Below are 20,160 nucleotides of genomic sequence, written 5' to 3'. Positions count from 1 at the left end.
ATAGATAGATAGATAGATAGATAGATAGATAGATAGATAGATGATAGGTGGATGGAGGGATGGACGAATGGATGATAGATAGATAGATAGATAGATAATTGGAGGGATGGACGAATGGAAGATAAATAGATAGATAGATAGATAGATAGATAGATAGATAGATAGATAGATAGATAGACAGACAGACAGACAGACAGACAGACGGAGACTGAGCATTATACTTACTAAATCTGCCATATTCACTACCGATTTTGCAAAGCTATTCGTGTGACCAACAGATAACCGGTGTTTTTTCAGCTAAAAAAAAACCAGACAAATTCCAAACATCTTTCTGAAATATCAGGTCCTTTCAAGAATAACTTCAATCAAAGATTACCTTTTACTTCATCTATGCGGATTTACATGTTATTTATTCAAGTATAAATTATTATTATTATTACTACTACTACTACTACTACTACTACTACTACTACTATTACTATTATTATTATGATGATGATGATGATGATGATGATGATGATGATGATGATGATGTATTTTTTTTTAATCAATATAGCACCCATAAAAATTAAAATACCAAATGACAATAAAGGACTTTTTTGTTTGGTGAGCTGCCAACAGCACAGATTGGTGTCAGGATACTGTGGGTCAGCTTTTATACACATAGGAAGAGAGAGGTGCCTGCAAGATAATGCAAATGTCTACAGAACAACAGCACTTTAAAAATCCAAGTTAGCGGTAATATCTTTATTACGATCAACCTCATAACCTCAAGACTATGTGCAAGCATTCAAGCTCTTTTTATATATGCAACCTGACAATACATCAAGCTTAAATTGCTGGTAATGAGTGTGCTAATGTATAGAGTTAATTTATTCTGGTATCAAAACTGCACTGCTTTTGTCCCAGATTTTTCACCTTTAATTTTTTTTAATAATTATCTATCACAGTAGAAAGATGCAGTAAATTTTTAAAAAAGTGGAATCATATGCACTATCTGTAGCATGTTTAATGTGTTTGGGATATGAACAGACTAATGTTCTCTTGGAGATGGACCATCAAATTGAATTTGGCTATAAAAGTTGGCATGGGGTCTGAAAAAGTATTTAATCCTTCTTCGTTTTCCAACATTTTTGAAGGCCAGGCAAATCATCCTTCCCTCTGAACTTCTGCAGTGCAGGTAATAACCAGTGGTGGGATTCAAGTAATGTAACAACCGGTTCTCTGCCCTAATGATTTCTTCCAAACAACCAGTTTGCCAAACTGCTCAGAAAGTTAACAACCGGTTCTCCCAAAGTGGTGTGAACTGGCTGAATCCCACCACTACTAATAACCCACTTAACTGACCATCCCTGCTCATGCAGACCCAAGGACACAGGAATAGCTTATCATGTGCAACAATATAGGGATATTTGGAGTATCTTATATCTGCTCATCAATAGACAGAAAGAACAAGTCGTGAACCTCCTTTTCTCAGCTATGAAATTATTATCCATAGGGCAGCTAAATTCTATGATTTCACAATAAAAACAAGATAATGATTGATGTGCGTCTGAGTCACATGAATTTTCTGCATCGTTAATTATTTGTATGGAGCATGCTAGTGGTCTATCAAAATAAAATTGATTGATTGAAACTCCTCTTGTGTTCTCTTAAATATAAATACATATCAATTATTTTTTTAAAGACCAAATTAAAACATCAAAAGGAAGGTCAGGGCACCTCTTATATCTGGTACCTTATCAAAACAAAGAGGCTTGGACCATGACCACAATATTACTGATTCCAACAACCTGATCAGATGAAAGCTGTATGTGCTTACTGGTCATCCTTTTACAATCTACATATATGTCATATGCCATTTTCTACATATGACTATTCTTCTGTATTAGATTTTGCCACAACAAAAGCAACACAGAGTTGTTCAGGTTCTCTCTTAATTTGTACTTGTAAAATGCCAATCACAGAAGATTCTTTATCTGCATTTCTGGAAACAATTATAAATAATTTATACTATATTAGGCATCTATGATACGATCATAATTATAATCTTCTATGTATTCCATATCATAATATTAATTACTGAAAGAAAAGGTGAAAGAAACATGAGAATAATATTGCAATGCAACCATCAACTATAGCATATGGTAAAATAAAGGAAATACACAATTGGATAATAAAACACTTGGCTTTTTGTAATTTTTGCATGGTTAATGCTGTTTTTATAGCATTTCGTTTTCCTTGAGGATTAGATCTTAGGTAGCCAAAGGAATACTATTAACTAGAGTCTTTGGCCTTTGATACAAACACACTGCATCCTCTAATTTTTTGTACCTGTGATCCAAAATCTAACACTAGTATGTAAGCCACAGACGTATGTCACAGCGTTATAAGCCATGGTTCACCAATCACACACACACACACACACACACACAAAACACACACATACACTCAACATACACCAATAGATCTTAATCACTAGACTGAATTGGCTCTAAATTATCCTTTGAAAGGGCCTCTTCCAGCTATGGGGTCTGGGCTATTATCCCTTGCTTACCCTTTAAAAGGACCCTGATTACTACTCAAGAAGGAAATTTGGCAAACTTAAATTAAGCCCAACAATAGTTTATAAGAAAGCATTTGTTAAAGGAGCTTGATTCTTCCAAAGAGGCATGGTTACTCAGTAGAATGGTGACAAAAAATGGAAAACTGGGGAGGAAGAATAAAGCAGACATCAGCACCACTAGTCACAATTCAGTTGTTTCTTCTCCTCCTTCTCCTTCTTCTTTTTCTTCTTCCTCCTCCTCCTTCTCCTCCTCTCCTTCTCCTTCTCCTTCTCCTTCTCCTTCTCCTTTTCCTAATTCTACTTCTTCTCCTTCTCCTTCTTCCCTGTCTCCATTAAACTATAAACTGCCAGAATAAAGCCAGCTTTTGGGCTTTGTCATTGGCCAAAAATAAATAATTATTGGTACCTGTTACTGATAGTAGCCAACATACCAGCAGATGGGTCGGTCTCTGTGTCTCTCCATATTCACACAGTGTGAATCTGCTAAGAAGCTCCACTTCAGAACATTGATTTTACACTTAGCAGCTCCAACTCTCAACGTATTCAGGGTTCTCCAAGTAGTATAAGGATCCAGTTTATTATCAAACATACATATGTAAGATACCACGTTTAGCTACTTCATTTGCCATGTGCTTTGAGGGGTATAGTGAGGGATTACAGCAAAGATCACTACTTTGCATATACACTTTTTAATGGCTGTTAAAAACTATTCTGCTTATTCCTATTTCAGTATATTTCACTGAAGATTTAGAACTAGAATTAGAATTAAACTCAGCTTTTGGCAATAATGACTAAAATCATTTTCACACAGACATACACCTTTCTCTACTTGGCAATTGCAAGTATGGGTAGCTGTATAAACATAAGGACAATCAAAGAGTCTCATGTAACACCCAATAAAATATAGCTACTCTCTTTCCTATTCCTTGAGGAAGCAAAAAATAATAATCAATAACCTCTTCTTCTACTAAGAGGCACCTGATATAATGGTTTAAATGAGATCCCCTCCCCCTTTTACTTAGAGCCTAAATGAGGAATTCCACTGTAATGGAAATTCCATTAAAAAAAATCTGGAACTGAAGAGAAAGAGAAATAGGGAAGAGAGGTAGAAGAAGGGTTGCTGTAAAACAAAAAAGATGAAATGTAAGAAAGGCAACCCCGAACATATTTAAACTTATCAGGATGAAGAATGGATTATTATGAAAGTTAAAAGAGAATATATATGATTAAAAATGGAGAAATTAGAATTTGAGGGCAGAAGAAGATGCTGTTTATATAATAAGCATAGAAGTATTAGGATAAGATTTAAAAATATGGAAAAAGAACGTTTTGACAGAAATTGTAACTATGTAAAATGTATTTGGATATGGAAAGTTGTATAAGATATGATATGGTCAATACTCTGTTCATAAAATATGTGGGGGGATGTGAAAGAAAAAAAATCAATAAAACTTGATTCAAAAAAATCTGGAACTGGAGCGGGGGAAAGAAATAACTTCTGACTTGTAAAAAGATTTATCTCTAGATTTGCTTGTATATAGTATAAGAAAAAATAATAATGTATATGTAGGCCAAACATATAGGGAATCATTTGTAAGGATTCCCTTACAAAGAAATATAAAGTTTGATTAAACAGGCCAACCAATACATTCATTGCATGATAGAGGGCGTGATCCATTCCACTTCAGCCTATCACATGACATATTGTATCTTTGTTCAAGCACCAGAATGCCTACTGAGAGATTTGCTGATTCAATATTGCTCAAAGTAATTCTTGCTCCTGAAATAAATACCGTGTTTCTCCAAAAAGACGACCCACCTTGAAAAGAAGCCCTATCACATTTTTGAGCCCCGGCGATCAAATTAAGCCTCACCCATAAAATTAGCCCTAATTAACACCCTCCCCATCTGGGGGTGCAGAGAGGTGGGGCGAGGCACACAGGTAAAAAAATAAATTAGGGTGGGGATGGAAAGGTCAGGCTGCCCTACTTACCAGGCCTCCCACACCCCGACACCTTTCTTGCCTTTCTGCGACTGCTTCTTCTGCGGCTGCTTGTTGCCACTCGCATGCATCGCCCTGGCCCCTGTTTCACATTCAGATGCCTGCCAGAAGGCATCTGCAACCAATAACAAAGCTCCGGATTGATCCAGAGCTCTATTATCGGCTGCTGTGGGCTTTTCAGAAGGCATCTGCAGCTGATAACAGCTCTGGATCAATCTGGAGCTCTGTTATTAGCTGCAGATGCCTTCCGGCAGGCATCTAAAAGCAAAATGGAGGCTGGTTTGATGCATTAAGAGTGGCGGCAAGCGGACGCAGAAGAACTGGGCCAGGAGCAGGCTCCAGATGAGTGGGACTGTCGGTGGCACTGCCGCGAGGTGAGTCAATAATTATAAACCTCCAAAAAGAAGGCCTAGCTGTTTTTTCAGGGATCAAAACAAAATAAGACCCGGCCTTCTTTTTGGAGAAACACAGTATATTGGCATTAGATTTGATTTGCTAAAAAAATTCTCTAATCACCAGCAGTTTTAAAGAAAAACCCATGGCCAATTTTGCCCAAAACATATCTAAATCAGTTTTGCAAAGTCACAATGTAATATATATATTTCAGATTTCTTTTTCAATAGCTAAGCTCCCTGATGATCCAGACTAATTTTTTAAGAAGGTGGTATGCCATAAAACAAAGTACCACCATAATTTGCTTTCCCATGAATGCTCTGAGCTCACATAAATCTCCCAGATATCTTTAGATTCCAATAATTGCTGCCTAGTATTTTATGATATGATCCCATGACCAGAAAAAAAGTCAAAAACAGCATCATAGGATAATACAGAGCAACATTTTGATAAACAGATGTTTTGAGTCTAGTTCAATTTATTATGGAAGACAGTTTGTGAACAAACAAATGTTTTCCCATTAGAAGTGTTTATAAAAGGACCCCTCCATATTTGTAAAATTCCAAATTTATTTTTTGACCAAAAAGATTGTCTATATTTGGTGTAAATATTGTACTATTAGAGAGAATATAATCACATCTGAAGGGGAGAACGATATTTCCAATCTCCAGTGTGATGCAACGAATATACAGAGGGTCTTCAATACAAAGCAATACAACTTCTTCTCCAAAAAAAGGTAGCCCAACCACTTAATAGTTAATATAAACAGCTCTTTAAAAAGGCTAAATGTGCTCTTCAGGAAAATTATTCAGAAAAAAAAAGTTATATTCTGAGAAAAAAAAAAAAAAGCCAAGGTCTGTTGTAATTACCAATCTATTCTTTGCTCTTAGATGTCCTGTTGAGTGACTTCCAGCACAGTTCCAGACAGCCCGACTTCAGTGGAATGATTAGAATCATTTTGCAATAGGTACATTATTGTTGAATCTATTATAGACACAAAGCTATGCATGCATTATTGATAACTTTTAAAAAGCCTTGTATGTAAAACCTCACCATTAGATGATCGTTTACAATCATTAGCTCAACATATTTCGTTTCATCTTCAACTCTAGGTAGATTCAGTTGGACCTATAGAAGAGGAAGATGCTGTATATATTATAAAAGGTCAGCAACAAACACCTGATTCTAGACTAATTATTCTGAGCTGCTTTCCTTCATTGCACTTAAAATTAATTCATGATACCAAATTAGAAAAAGAATATGTCAGAATTTTGAACATTTGAATGACAGAAAATTAAGCAATCTAATGTAAGCTTAGAAGAAATATAACAGATAATTTTATATTGCTATATTGATCAGTATTGGACTTAAAAGGGTAGCATATAAATTTAATAACTAAATAAATTTAATAAGCAATTTTCAAAATACGGTTTGATAAGATTCCATCTTTTTAAAGGAACTCCTATAGCAATGATGGCAAACCTTTTTTTCCTCGAGTGTCAAAAGTGTGCATGTGTGTGCTATTATGCACGCGCATGTGCTCACACCCATAATGCAATGTCCCCCTCACCCATGTGTGTAGCCCCTCCCTTTTGACCTCACATCCCAAAACAGCGCTGGAGGGGGAACCCTTGCCTCCCATAATGGCTGGGAAAGAAAAAAAGCCTTGCCTCCCAAAATGGCTGGGGGAAGGAACCTCCCAAAACAGCTGGGAAGGGGGGAACCTCCCAAAACAGCTGGGAAAGGGGGAACCTCCCAAAACAGCTGGGAAGGGGGGAACCTCCCAAAACAGCTGGGAGGGGGAAAAGCCTTGCCTTACAAAACAGCATTGGGAGGGGAATCTCCAGTGATCTGGGAGGGCACAGGCAGCAGAAAGTGAGGAGAAATCTCGCGCTTGCAGGGCAGACAGCTGGCCAGTGGGAAGCATACAGGCATGTGCAATAGAGCTGAACTGGGTGATGGCTTGCGTGTCGCAGAGAGGACTCCGTGTGCCACCTGTGGCATACGTGCCATAGTGGTCCTATAGCCTTTAGCTTATTTAGTGAATTCTTCTATGTATTAAATATCTTCAAAGCCATATATTTTATTAATGGCTGATATTTACATTTGTGGTTTTCCTCACTTTAAAAAAAATATACATCACAATGTGTGATTATTTTTTCACAGGTTTTATATATAAGTCATGCTAACACCCACTAAATAAAATGAAAGTAAAATGCCTGCTATTGAAGAGAATTGATCACTACACCCACTAAGAGCAAATTCTAAATAGCAAAGATTCAATTTTATTGCCTCGAATTGTCACGCTGTAGAAAATCATTTTTCTGTTGGTTTTGCAACAGGGGACGTTTGCCTTCCTTCCAGCCTCTGATGAGACTATTCTCTTTGGATTGATATCTATTATCAAAGAACACCATTGGATGTTCTCAGCACAAAAAAGGGGGCTTATAATGGAGATATGAGAAAGCAGGCAAAAATCATGTGTCTTGAGTTTACTGAGAAAAGAAGCTTGAATAATACAAGCTTTTTTTTTAAAAGATTGCAAAAAAGAAATAACAGGATAGGAGGGCATACCTGCCTTTTTCTTCTTTTATATCTTGATTTCACACCAAATTTCTGTGATGTAGTATTCATGTGCCAGAATTCTGAATGGGACACACATTAAAATCAATTTAATGACAGTTAAGCAAGACAAGCACTTTTAGCAGCAAAATGAACAAAGCACAATGTTGAAATAAATACTTATTTTAAATATTTTAAAAATTACTCAGAACTCAAAAAAATACACAGGGAAAGTCATATCTATTGCCACAAAAACAAGATATTAGAAATTGGCATTTTCACCAAAAAAAAAAACCCGCTTTGTAGCTGCTCACCCTTAACAAGTTCCTGAATTTGACAAGTGGGTTAAAGAGTGATGAAAACTGAAGCAAAACAGTTTTCAAGATACATTGAAACACTTCAAATTAAATTAAAAGAAACATTAAGGACAGGAAAGAAACATAAACCCTCAGAATAGTTTCTTGCATAATGTATTCTTGGACTCAAATATTAATCTTGGAAAGACAAGGTATTTTTTCATTAACAAATGAGTCTTTTTATATACTTCTTGACCTGAACTGCCATAAAATAATCTTAGGATAAGTAGAAGCCACACAGGATATTAAAAAAAGAAGTTATGAAAATCCAAGTTAAAATGTGATCATCAGGCATTTACAAGCCAATGAAAATGCTGTTTAATAAGCACATGATCTATATAGTGGTGATATCAAATGACACCATAAAACATGACAAATTATATGAAACTACAACATTGATCAAACCTTGACATTAACCTTTTTCAGGCATTAAGAAATCAATAACAGGAAATTCATCTTTGGCAAGAATACCTATTCTGCTTCCATTATATGCATGCACACATGCCACATACCCTCTTTGTGTAGGATGCAACCATAATGGAGAGGTGTCTCTATGTATGAAGGCTCTCAATGCAATATAGGATCCTGATTTCTGAAGATCCTAACTTTCATGGAGAGCCTCTCAAAGAGAAAAATGATTCCAGTTTTCCCATGCTCTGTGGAGGGGAAAAAAGTATCTTTTTCATAAATTGAAAGTTCTGTTAGACTGATTAAAATCTTACAGAACCAAAAATATTCTCTTGAAATGTTCAGCATTTGGACAGGAACTGATTTTAACAGGTTAGCTTTTTATGTATAACCAGTTATCCTCTTTTGACCTATAAAGACTCTTCTTTAGAAAGTCAATCATTGAATTACTATTGCAATATCAAAAGTCTACAGATCTTTTTTTGGAAAATGCAATGTTTTTTTCCTAATCCTGTGTTCAGAAAGGATTTTATATTATTAATAACAACGGAATAAAAATAACCAGCAATGATTTAACTACAAAGTAAATGCAACAATAAGAGTATTAAAAATATACCAGATGGAAGATAATCCAAAGGAAATTCAAATAATCTGGATTTGTATACAGAGTGTAAATGGAATTCCTCCTAAAATAAAAGACATCTAAATTTAGTAAATCATTCTAAGGCTGATCCTTTAGCTAGAGCTATACATTTTTATACCCAGGAAATTGCAGATCATAGTGTTCTGAATATATGCACATAGACACATATAAACACCAGTTCACATACACACACTTGCATACTTATATACATATATGCAAAAATATACATTAAAGAATATTTTTCTAAACTCATTTTTATTTCTGAATTCTTACAACTAGAATCTATGTAAGAAGTGCAAGTCATATGTTAACTATTTAAAGAACAATCCGAGGATAATTGTATTTTAATTCTACAGTACTTACTTGAGATGTACAATTTTCTTCTGGCTCAATAAGATATGTGTGATTCCCATCATAGAACATTCCACTGTTAAAAAAAAGGCAGCTCTCTGACTTGCGTGTTATAATTTAACTAAGTACATAAAATAATACTACATGTAAAAGAGAATCTCATGTAGAAATGGGCTATTATTGCCCTTAATGTTTAATCCTTCAACTAGCTCAGGAAGTTAATTTTAGTTGTTTCCTGGGATAAATCCTGAGATATTTCCTCTCTTCTCCTCTTATGAACAGCACAACTATTTACTACCTTCCATTCTACGATACAATACACCTGTTGCAGAATTCTTCACAGCACAGAAAAAATCATATCAAACTATTATTGACCATAGTAATTTTGAGTTTTAGTTCTTTATACTGGCACTGGTAGCACTTATGGTTTGCCACCAGTGGGCAGTAAAAACTGCAAGCCGGTAAAAAAGTCTTATAGTATTTATTTTAAGATAATTAGGATATTGCTTTAAATACATGCTTATTAACTACAACGATTTCAAGAAATGTTTATTTGTAAGTATCTGTAGTTCGGAAGTCTGTGAACCTGTTGGAAATCAAAACCTATTGCAAGTCTACAAAATATGATGCCAATGATTTGGGAAGTAATCTTTAGCAGTGTATGCAAATGAGACAACAATATATTCTCTATATTATCCTTGTACAGAAAGTATATTGTCACACACTAGAAGTTGTATTTGAGAATTCTTACACTAAACCTTTGTTTCTAAAGGATTTACCTTGAATACAGAGTGCTATTTTTAAAATAATAATAGCATATCTTTCAGTTCAAATATGTACACAGTGTTATCAAATCAGTGCATGCAGCTCTCCCACATGTAGTAACAATGGTTGCTAAATCCACTGTAGTTAAATTTTAGGATGATATTTACCCATTGAGAATAAAAACCATTTTGACAATGGAGCCAATTATTTTAGAGGAGGGTTAAGCTCTCCCAAATTGTCTGTGTTCAAGCAGAGACTAGCTTGTAATTTGCAAGAGATATTCTGTCTCTGGAATTCCTATATTTGTAATGTAATCAGAATAGAGCTGGAAGGGACCTTGGAGGTCCTTCCAGGCCAATCCCCTGCTCAAGCTGGAGACTCTATACAATAGAGACAAGTCTTTTCTTAAAAACCTCCATTGATAAACTGTTCCATTAGTTAATTGTTCTCACTATGAAGAAGTTTTTCCTTAATTCCAAGTTGCTTCACTCCTTGATTAGTTTCCATCTGATTTTTTTCACCTGTCCTTTGATGCTTTGGAAAATAAATTGACCCCCTCTTCTGTGTGGCAGCCCCTCATATACTGGAATACTGCTATCATATTGCCCTTAGTCCTTCTTTTCTCTAGATTAGCCATATCCCATTCCTGCAATCGTTCTTCATATGTTTTAGTCTCCAGGTCTTTAATCATCCTAGTTGCTCTTCTCTGCACTCTTTCCAAAATCTCTACATCTTTTTTGTAATGTGGTGTCCAAAATTGGATGCAGTGTTCTAGGTGTGATCTTACTAAGGTTTTATAAAGTAGTATAAATACTTCATGTGATTTTAATTCTATGCCTCTGTTTGTACAACCAAGGATTGTATTAGGTTTTTTTGGCTGCTGCCACACATTGCTGGCTCATATGTAAATGATCATCCACTAGCACTCCAAAATTCCTCTCCCAGTTACTGTTTTTGAGCCAGGTTTTGCCTAATCTGTATTAAGTATAAAATCTTGCTTGTTTCCACATTAAATTTTATTTTGTTGGATAGGGCCCATTGTTCAATTCTGTCAAGATCTTTTTGGATCCTGAACTTGTCTTCTGGGGTGTTGGCTATTCCTGCTAGCTTAGCGTCATCTGTAAATTTGATGATTTCCCCTTCTATTCCCTCATCTAAGTCATTAATGAAGATATTGAAGAGTACTGGGCCTAAGACAGAACCTTGTAGTACACCACTGCTTACTTCCCTCCATGTAGATGTAGTACTATTAAGAACTACTCCTTGAGTACAGTTTGTCAGCCAGTGACAAATCCATCTGCTGGTGATGCTGTCTATCCCACATTTTTCTAGCTTACTAAAAAGTAGACTGTGGTCTACTTTGTTGAATGTCTTACTGAAATCTAAGTATACTATGTCCACAGCATTTTGCTGGTCTATTAATTTAGTCACTTTGTCAAAGAATGAAATAAGATTGGGCATGATCTGTTTTTAACAAACCCATTCTGGCTTCTAGTTATAACTTTATTTGTTTCTAGATGTTCGCAGATCTTTTTTTTAATTATCTCTTCCTGTATCTACCTAAATATTGATATTATGCTGATTGCTCTGTAGTTTCCTAAATCTGTCCCCCCTCCCGCCACACTTTTTGTTTGTTTGTTTGAAGATGGAAATCACATCAGCTCTCCCAATCCTCAAATAGTTTCCCAGTGCTCCAGGATTTTTGAAAGATATGGTACAATGGTTCTGAGATTAGATCTGCCATCTCCTTCAGAACTCTGGGTTGTAATCCATCAGTTCCCTGTGATTTATATTTGTTGTGCTATCAAAGATCTACGCTGGTGATAGGAGTGAAAAAGAGCATAGAAGTTCTATCCTTTTTCAGTTTTTGTGCTGTCTAAACATCAACACCTCTGAATGCTGGAAAGCCAAATGTTTCCTGCATAAGAAGAATGAGGTTCAGCTCCCTGCTTGGCTATTCAAAGCATGATAGGCTATAAGTAAAAGAAGAAATTACAGATAATGCTTTGTTTACAAATGGCAATTGGGACTACAATTGCCATCACTAAACAATGTAATAATAAAGCAAGATATCATGTGACTGCACTGTTTAATCATGGCAATATGAGCACTCCTGGTTTCCATTGCTAAATGAGGACATCATATGGTTACCATCTGCAACCTTCTGCCAACTTCCCAATTCTCTTTGCTTGTTGGAAGCCAGCAAAGAAGGTCATAAATGGTGACCACATGACCATAGAGACACTGCAACTGCCACAACTTTCAAAATCAGTTGTGCCACTTGTTATGCATGGTCACATGTTTGAACAATCACTGAATGAGTGGTCATAAATTGAGAAATACCTGTGAGGACAACCTCGAGGAAGGTGTTCAGATTTGTGAGTACACATTCAGTGAAATGACAGAATTAGAAAAGTATTCATGAGGTGGTCCCTCTTATAAACAATTTATTGAATAAGTACTATCACTTTAATCTCACATACAGTTACTTATATTCCATATATAATGTTACTCTCATTTCACTGCAGATAGTTCTTGAAAAGTGCAATACAAACAAAGAAGTAGAATTACACAAATTTTAGATTTAGATCTACACTCTAAAATTTCAGAACCTTAAAAACAGAAAAATAAGGGAAAAAATGTCAATACACTATTGTATTCTACAGATCAAAAACTTTTTGAAGAAAAAGCTAAAAATCAAAATCAAGATGACAATTTAGAAAGTTTATATAGCATCTATTTTATGAACAGATAAAGTAAGTTACGGAATACAGCAGTGCATATAATTGCCTTCCCACCCATGTCCTCTTTTGCATTTACTATAGATTCTTCAGAGGACTGAATCTCTCCTAGCCAAGTATTTTTAATACTTGGATTCTGACCTTGCACGTATAACTGCAAGCTGATTAAATAATGTATGTTATGCATTAGAATATGGCAGGTTTATATACTGCATTCTCAGTGGGATGGAGTATGGAATAACTAGCTGCTCATCTCTTCCCCAGAGACTACAATTTTTATTTAAAACAATCAATATCTGTTTGTACAGTTGCAATATTTTTTTTTTCTTTTGAAAGCAACGCAGATTCCTTTTAGGCAGATTCCTCTTCATTTGCATGTACTTACTGTTTAATATGGATATATTATTTGTACTACCTGGTTAAATTAATTACTGATTTCTGATCATTGTTAAAAGCTGAGTTTTAATTCCTCTCCTTGATTTTTCATAGGAACAGTTATTTAGTACATTTTTTCAACTTAATCTCAGCATTTAATTAATCACATTTATATGAGTGTATTAGATAGACAGGCAGAAATTTTTCAGTTTTCATTATCTTTTGAAATTTTGCTTTTGTTGTTGTTATAGATTTATATTTCTTTTTAAAGATTGTACATAAATTGTCATTACATACATGTATATCCATGTCTTTATTTCCTTTCAGGATAACAAACTTTATACAAAACATAGGGTAAATAATAAGCAAAAGAACAAAAGTCAAAAGCTAAACAGAAATTAAAAGAAAATAGAATTAAATCTATTTTACATCACAGCATTCATTGTCCCAAAGGTGCTTTTTCAAAAGGCAACTGGACTTTCCAGTTTTTCGTTGACATTTTGCTTCTCATCCAAATGGGTGTGGAACCTTTTTGGAACTGTTGAAAGGACTGTGTTGTAGACTGGAGATAGATGATGTCGTATCCCTGTTGAGAGAGGGCTGTTCAGTTTTGACATAGATGGCTTCTTTGACTCTTCTTTCAAACCAATGGTCTTCTCTGTCCAAAATATGGACTTTGCTGTATTTAAAAGAGAGGCATTTGTCTTTTTAATGCAGATGGACTGCTGAATCTAGTCCTGATGGGTTTGTTCTCCTATATTGTGCCATGTCTTTATGAAATAGTTGTTTTGTTTCCCAATGTACAGACCTGCACATGACTCACTGCATTGTACTATATATACCACATTGCTCAGTTTGTGTCTGAGTGTTTTATCCTTGGGGTGGATAAGCTTCTGCCTTAGTGTATTCTTGGTTTTGAAGTTGCATATATGTTACATTGGCTGATTTGAAAGAGGGTTCAAAGAGGCCATCTATGTCAAAACTGAACAGCCCTCTCTCAATAGAGAATAGAATAGAATAGAATAGAATAGAATAGAATAGAATAGAATAGAATAGAATAGAATAGAATAGAATAGAATAGAATAGAATAGAATAGAATAGAATAGAATAGAATAGAACAGAACAGAATAGAATAGAATTCTTTATTGACCAAGTGTTATTGGACACACAAGGAATTTGTCTTTGATGTATATGCTCTAGTGTACATAAAAGGAAAAAAAAGAAGAAAAATACATTCATCAAGAATCATAAGATACAACACTTAGTGATAATCATAGGTTACTAATAAGCTATCAAATCATATTAGGAAACAAACAGAACAATATAAACTGTAAAAATACAAGCAACATGATTATAGTCATAAGTGGGAGGAGATAGGTAATAGGAAGGATGAGAAGAAGAATAGTAATACAGTCTTAGTAAATAGTTTGACAGTGTTGTGGGAGTTAGTTGTTTAGCAGAATGATGGCATTCATCTATTTCCAGTCTACAACACAGTCTTTTCAACAGTTCAAAAAAGGCTCCACACCCATCTGCATCACTCAGGTGACCCTGATGATGCAGATAAACTTCCAGGTGACCTTAATGACCCACTAAAACAATGCAAATGACCAGTTGTCTGCAAGGAGTATAAATCCTTCCATTCCCCATTATCCAATCAGACCTGAAAAAGGTTCTTGGATGAGAAGCGAAACATCTTCAAAGAAAAACCAAAAAGTCCAGTTGCCTCTTGAAAGAGCACCTTTAGGACAATCATGACCTGGATGACTGAGAATCTCCATTAACACAACATTCATTATATTTCTTCATAACTTCATATCCTTGCAAATGATATTTGCTTTTAATCTAGTTATGCATTTGGCTTTCAAACTTTACATTACTCATTGTAATATTTTTCAAATTTTAACAACTCCAATAACATATTTCTCGACCTTCTACTTTTTCTCAAGTCATTAATTCTTCTTCTGAACAAATGGTTAACTAGTAAGGTCTAGAGATATCAGCTTGCACAAATTGGACTTTGCTTGCATTTGTGGTATACTGCCTAAAATATTCCCAAATTGACTAGTCTTTATCATTAGCCTGAATGCCGCATGAAGCATGGAAATAAATAAAGTAGTATCCTACTGTACTGTTTCTTTAAATTACTGAAAAGGAACAGGTAACAGAAAAGGGACAGACAAAATGACAGATCATTAGGCAGAGAACTAAAGAACTAAAACTTTACTATAAAAGAAAATCATACAGCCAATACCTAACAGACACGCATTTAAAATACTATTTTAGGGTGATTCTTAGTTGTATAACATGAACCTAATGTGCAGCCTGACATCAATACCTGGGAAGATTCTGGAAAAATAATCAAGCAACAAATCTGCGAACACTTAGAGACAAACAAAATCATAACCAAAAACCAACATGGGTTTACCAAAAACAGATGATTCCAGACAAACATTACTGCATTCTTTGACAATGTGTCAAAATTAGAGGACCAGCAAAGTGCTATGAATCTAATTTACCTGAACTTAAGCAAGGCATTTGATAAAGTATACCACAACTTAATAGTTGATAAGATAGAAAATGTGAATTAGACAGCACACCAACAAATGGATTAGTAAGTGGTAATCAACCACACTCAACATGTAATCCTTAATGGAACTGCATCTACATGGAGGGAAGTGTGCAGTGAGGTAACTCAAGGCTCTGTCTTAGGCCCAGTACTCTTCAACATCGTCATCAATGATTTAGACAAAGGGATAGAAGGGGAACTCATCACAGCTGCAGACGATACCAAGCTGGCAGGAGTAGGCAATATTCCAAAAGACAGGCTCAGGATACAGAAGGACTTGAACATTGAGTCCTATCTAACAAAATGGTATTCAATGGTGAGAAAAGTAAGATTCTATATTTAGACAAGAAAAAACAAATGCATAGGTATAGTATAGGTGGTACCTGACTCAATAGTAATAATTGTAAGAGGGATCTTGGAGTCCTAGTGGACATTCACTTAAATATGAACCAGCAGCATGCTACAGCTGTCAAAAAAAGCCAATGCAATCCTAGGCATTAACAAGATAGAATCAAGATCACATGAAGTGTTAATACCACTTTATAATGCCTTGGTAAGACCACACTTGGAATACGGCATCCAGTTTTGGCTGCCACCATATAAAAAAGATATTGAGACTTTAGAAAGAGTGCAGAGAAAAACAACAAAGATGATTAGGGGACTGGAGACTAGAAGAAAAGTTTCAGGAATTGGGTTTGTTCTGGTTTAATGAAAAGGGTGACATGATAGCAGTGTTCCAATATCTAAGGAGCTGCCACAAAGAAGAAGGGGTCATCTTATTCTTTAAATCACCCAAAGGCAGGACAAAAAGCAATGGATGGAAACTAATCAAGAAGAAACCAATTTAGAACTAAGGAAAAATTTCCTGACAGTTGGAACAATTAATCAGTGGAATGACTTGCTTCCAGAAGTTGTGGGTGTTCCAACACTGGAAGTTTTTAAGAAGAGATTGGACAATCATTTGTCTGAAATGGTATATGGTTTCCTGCTTGAGCAGGGGATTGCATCTAACTCCAGGGTCCCTTCCAATTTTGTTATTCTGTTAACCTACCAAAAATTTGCAAAAGAATTTGTGTGCGTGTGTGTGCGCCTGTGTGCATGCATGCACAAGCACGGAGAGAGAGAGAGATACAGACAGACAGAAATCATGCATTCCAGCTTCGTATATGATTAAGGTATCAGGCTAGCAACTTTAGGCCAGTTACTTTCTCTCAGCCCCAGGAAGGAGGGAATGGCAAATCATTTCTGAAAAACCTTGGCAGGAAAACTACAAGGGTATGTCCAGGCAATCTCCAAGAATGACTGAAAGAATATGCTTATATATGAATTCCTTTGTTTTACACACAAACACTTGTGTGCGCGCGCGTGCGCACACGCACGCACACACACACACACACACACACACACATCAAGCTAAGAAGAGGTAAAATGGACAGTTTAACACCCACACACATATACTCCTACATGCAACTAAATACAATCCTCAATTCTGAAAAATATGTACATAATAATGTTTAAATGTATTTTGAAAAGTGATACTGAAAGAATTAAGCCATCAATCAATGAAGTTCCCCTAAGATAAGTGCCAGCCTTTCAGGGAAATTGGAAGATGGCAGAGAATCCTGAGATAAGTGCTTCTATTTATAACAGCAGCATCCCTCACTTGATCTTAGAAGTAATATCTTACCAGGATGAGCATTCTGGTTTGAAGCATTAAGTATGAAATATGCATATGAAATATAAGCATATGAATGCATATTGTATGAAATATAAACAAACAAGTAAATAATCCTTAGCATTTAGAATGTATTAAATATTTTATATACATTAATTCAGAAATTATGGTATTGCAAAATAAAGTAGTGTTCCCAGTGTTACAGATTAGATAGTAGTAGAAAAAGGCTATGAGATAAGAGTTTTCCTAAATTCCCTTTATTAATTTGCATAAGCCTGAAGGTCTGAAGCACAGATTTCACACAATGGCATACAGGTAGTCCTTGATTTATGACCATTTGTTCAGCAACCATTTAAAGTTACTATGATGCTATATGAAGGGACTTACAATCCCTGGATGAAATTTTGCACTCTGAACCACCTCTGTGGTCATGATTGCAATCTAGGTGCTTGAAAACCCATTCACATTTACGATTGGTTGCCAAGTGTTGCAAAATAGTGTGATTGTCACTTACAATCTTCCTTGCCAGTTCTCCAGAAAATTAATGCAGGGAAGGCTAAAAAGTAACTGCTGCTTAGCCAGAAAATTCTCTTTAGTCTCTGGCTGAAAAAGATCCATGCCTAAATCCAAGCAGGATTTTCAGCCCAAAGCATTTTTAAATCAGAATGTAAAGAATTCTGAAATCTTTCATTTCTTAGCTGAAAATCCTCTGTGGCTGAAATCCAAGCAGGATTTTCAGCCAGGGAGGATTTTCAGTCCCAGAGTGGAGAGCCCAAGTGATTTTTTCAGTCCCAAGCAAAGCCTCTTGACTTTGGAGCTAATCTATTTAATACTGTATAACAACATTTGTAATCAAACCCAACTAGGAATTGATTCTGATCAATCAATTTTCATAACACTGTCCAATCTCTATTCCAAAGAAATAGAGTAGACTTACTTTTTAGCAGAAAATGAAATTTCAGAAACCATCTTGTTCCATTTTAATCATTTCATTTTATCTCAACAGAAACTTACTGAAGTCCGTGGCAGGTGGACAGAGCAACAAATGAATCTGGATTCCCTCTGATGTGACCTTGATAATAACAGTGTTCTCCTCCCTGCAATTAGAACAAAGATGATGAATTCATTTTATTTCCAACATGTCCCAAAGATGGTTCTCAGTCCAACCCCAAAATAAGTTTTAAAGTCAGATAAGCTGAAACAAATGGCTGAACAATACACCAATAGCTAGATGGGCCTTCCTATATACTTGATCATAGGATTGGCCCAAACTAAGTACCGTATATACTCGAGTATAAGCCGAGTTTTTCAGCACGTTTTTTGTGCTGAAAAACGTCCCCTCGGCTTATACTCGGGTCTATACGGCTTATACTCGAGTTTTTTTTTTTTTTTAAGCCCCTCGGCTTATACTCGAGTATATACGGCTTATACTCGAGTTTTTTTTTTCTTTTTTTCACATTTTACCGGACGGCGCGGGGAAGCCCTGCCGGTGCAGTGAGAGGGCGGGGCGGGGGAGCCGCCAGCCTTCTCAGCTGAGGGAGGGAGGGTTTCCCCAACCGGTAGGGGCCTCATTTCCCACCCTCGGCTTATACTCGAGTCCCCAGTTTACCCCAGTTTTTGGGGTAAAATTGGGGACCTCGGCTTATACTCGGATCGGCTTATATTCGAGTATATACGGTAATTGCTTTATTTTGGTTTGCGTTTTTTTTGGCTTACTCTTGCTTAGAATGCTGACTTCTACTTGAAGAAGACTGGAAGGACAGAAAATACTGGCATTAGTTCTGCTCTGCTCTGCTCTTTTTTTTTCCTTTTTTGCTTTTATTTATTAATCAAATTAGTCCCCATCCATCTCCCTAACTCTGGGTGGTTTACAAGTAATAAATGTACCAATATATAGTTTTATATCAGACAGTAAACACTTTTAAATGTACACAATTTTTAATAGAATATTGTCAATGGATCTAATGAAAGAATTAAAGAATTCTTCCAAGTAGGTTTTATTTCCACGTATAGGTAGTCCTTGACTTATGACCACAATTGAGCCCAAAACGTATGTTGTTAAGTGAGACATTTTTAAACTTAGTTTTGCCCCATCTTATGACCTTTCTTGCCACAGTTGTTAAGTGAATCACTGCAGCTGTTAAGTTATTAATATGGTTGTTAAGTGAATCTCGCTTCACTTTGCACATTAACTTTGCTTGCAAAAATTGCAAAAGGTGACCATATAACCTTGGGACACAGCAATGGTCATAAGTATGAATCACTTGCCAAGCATCTTAATTTTGATCATGTGGCCACAGGGATGCTTCAAAGGTCGTAAGTGTGAAAAATGGTTATAAGTCACTTTTTTCAATGCCATTGTAACTTTGAACAGTCACTAACTGAACTGTTGTAAGTTGAGGACTGTCTGTACTCCCCTCCTCCCCCCAAAAAAAGATTATAAAACTTCACAATAAATGATTGCAATTAAATTGAGATAGAAAATAGTTCTGCTCATCTTCAAGACAAACAGATCCTAGGTTGAATATGGTCAATGGATTTCACAACTTAGCTCCACTGAATATGTAATTACTTTGAAAGCTCGTTTACTTAGTTCCCAATGCCATATATGGCTTAAACCAGCATTTTTCAAACTTGGCAACTTTAGAGTCATTAGGCTTCAACCTCCCAGCAAGCTAAAACTTAAAGTCCACATATCTTCAATTTGCCAAGTTTGAAAAACACTGATTTAAATACTTTTGCTTGCTTGCAAAT

General features: G+C 35.7%; 1 protein-coding gene across 2 annotated transcripts in view; it reads right to left on the bottom strand.

Annotated features, from left to right (window-relative positions):
• Window positions 1-20,160, bottom strand: part of ADAM22 (ADAM metallopeptidase domain 22) — a 171,256-nt gene that overhangs the window by 53,578 nt on the left and 97,518 nt on the right. For both annotated transcript variants that reach the window (XM_058182816.1, XM_058182817.1), the window contains exons 5-10: window positions 18,421-18,503; window positions 9,294-9,357; window positions 8,904-8,973; window positions 7,536-7,606; window positions 6,015-6,089; window positions 226-297 (exon numbers count right to left, since the gene is read on the bottom strand). In XM_058182816.1, the coding sequence (XP_058038799.1) occupies window positions 226-297; window positions 6,015-6,089; window positions 7,536-7,606; window positions 8,904-8,973; window positions 9,294-9,357; window positions 18,421-18,503 (435 nt within the window). The remainder of the gene's footprint in view (window positions 1-225; window positions 298-6,014; window positions 6,090-7,535; window positions 7,607-8,903; window positions 8,974-9,293; window positions 9,358-18,420; window positions 18,504-20,160) is intronic.

This window comes from Ahaetulla prasina, chromosome 4, assembly GCF_028640845.1.
Source record: "Ahaetulla prasina isolate Xishuangbanna chromosome 4, ASM2864084v1, whole genome shotgun sequence".
Taxonomy (NCBI): domain Eukaryota; kingdom Metazoa; phylum Chordata; class Lepidosauria; order Squamata; family Colubridae; genus Ahaetulla; species Ahaetulla prasina.
The sequence above is the reverse complement of the archived record's forward strand: the minus strand, read 5'-3'. Positions and strand labels throughout refer to the sequence as shown.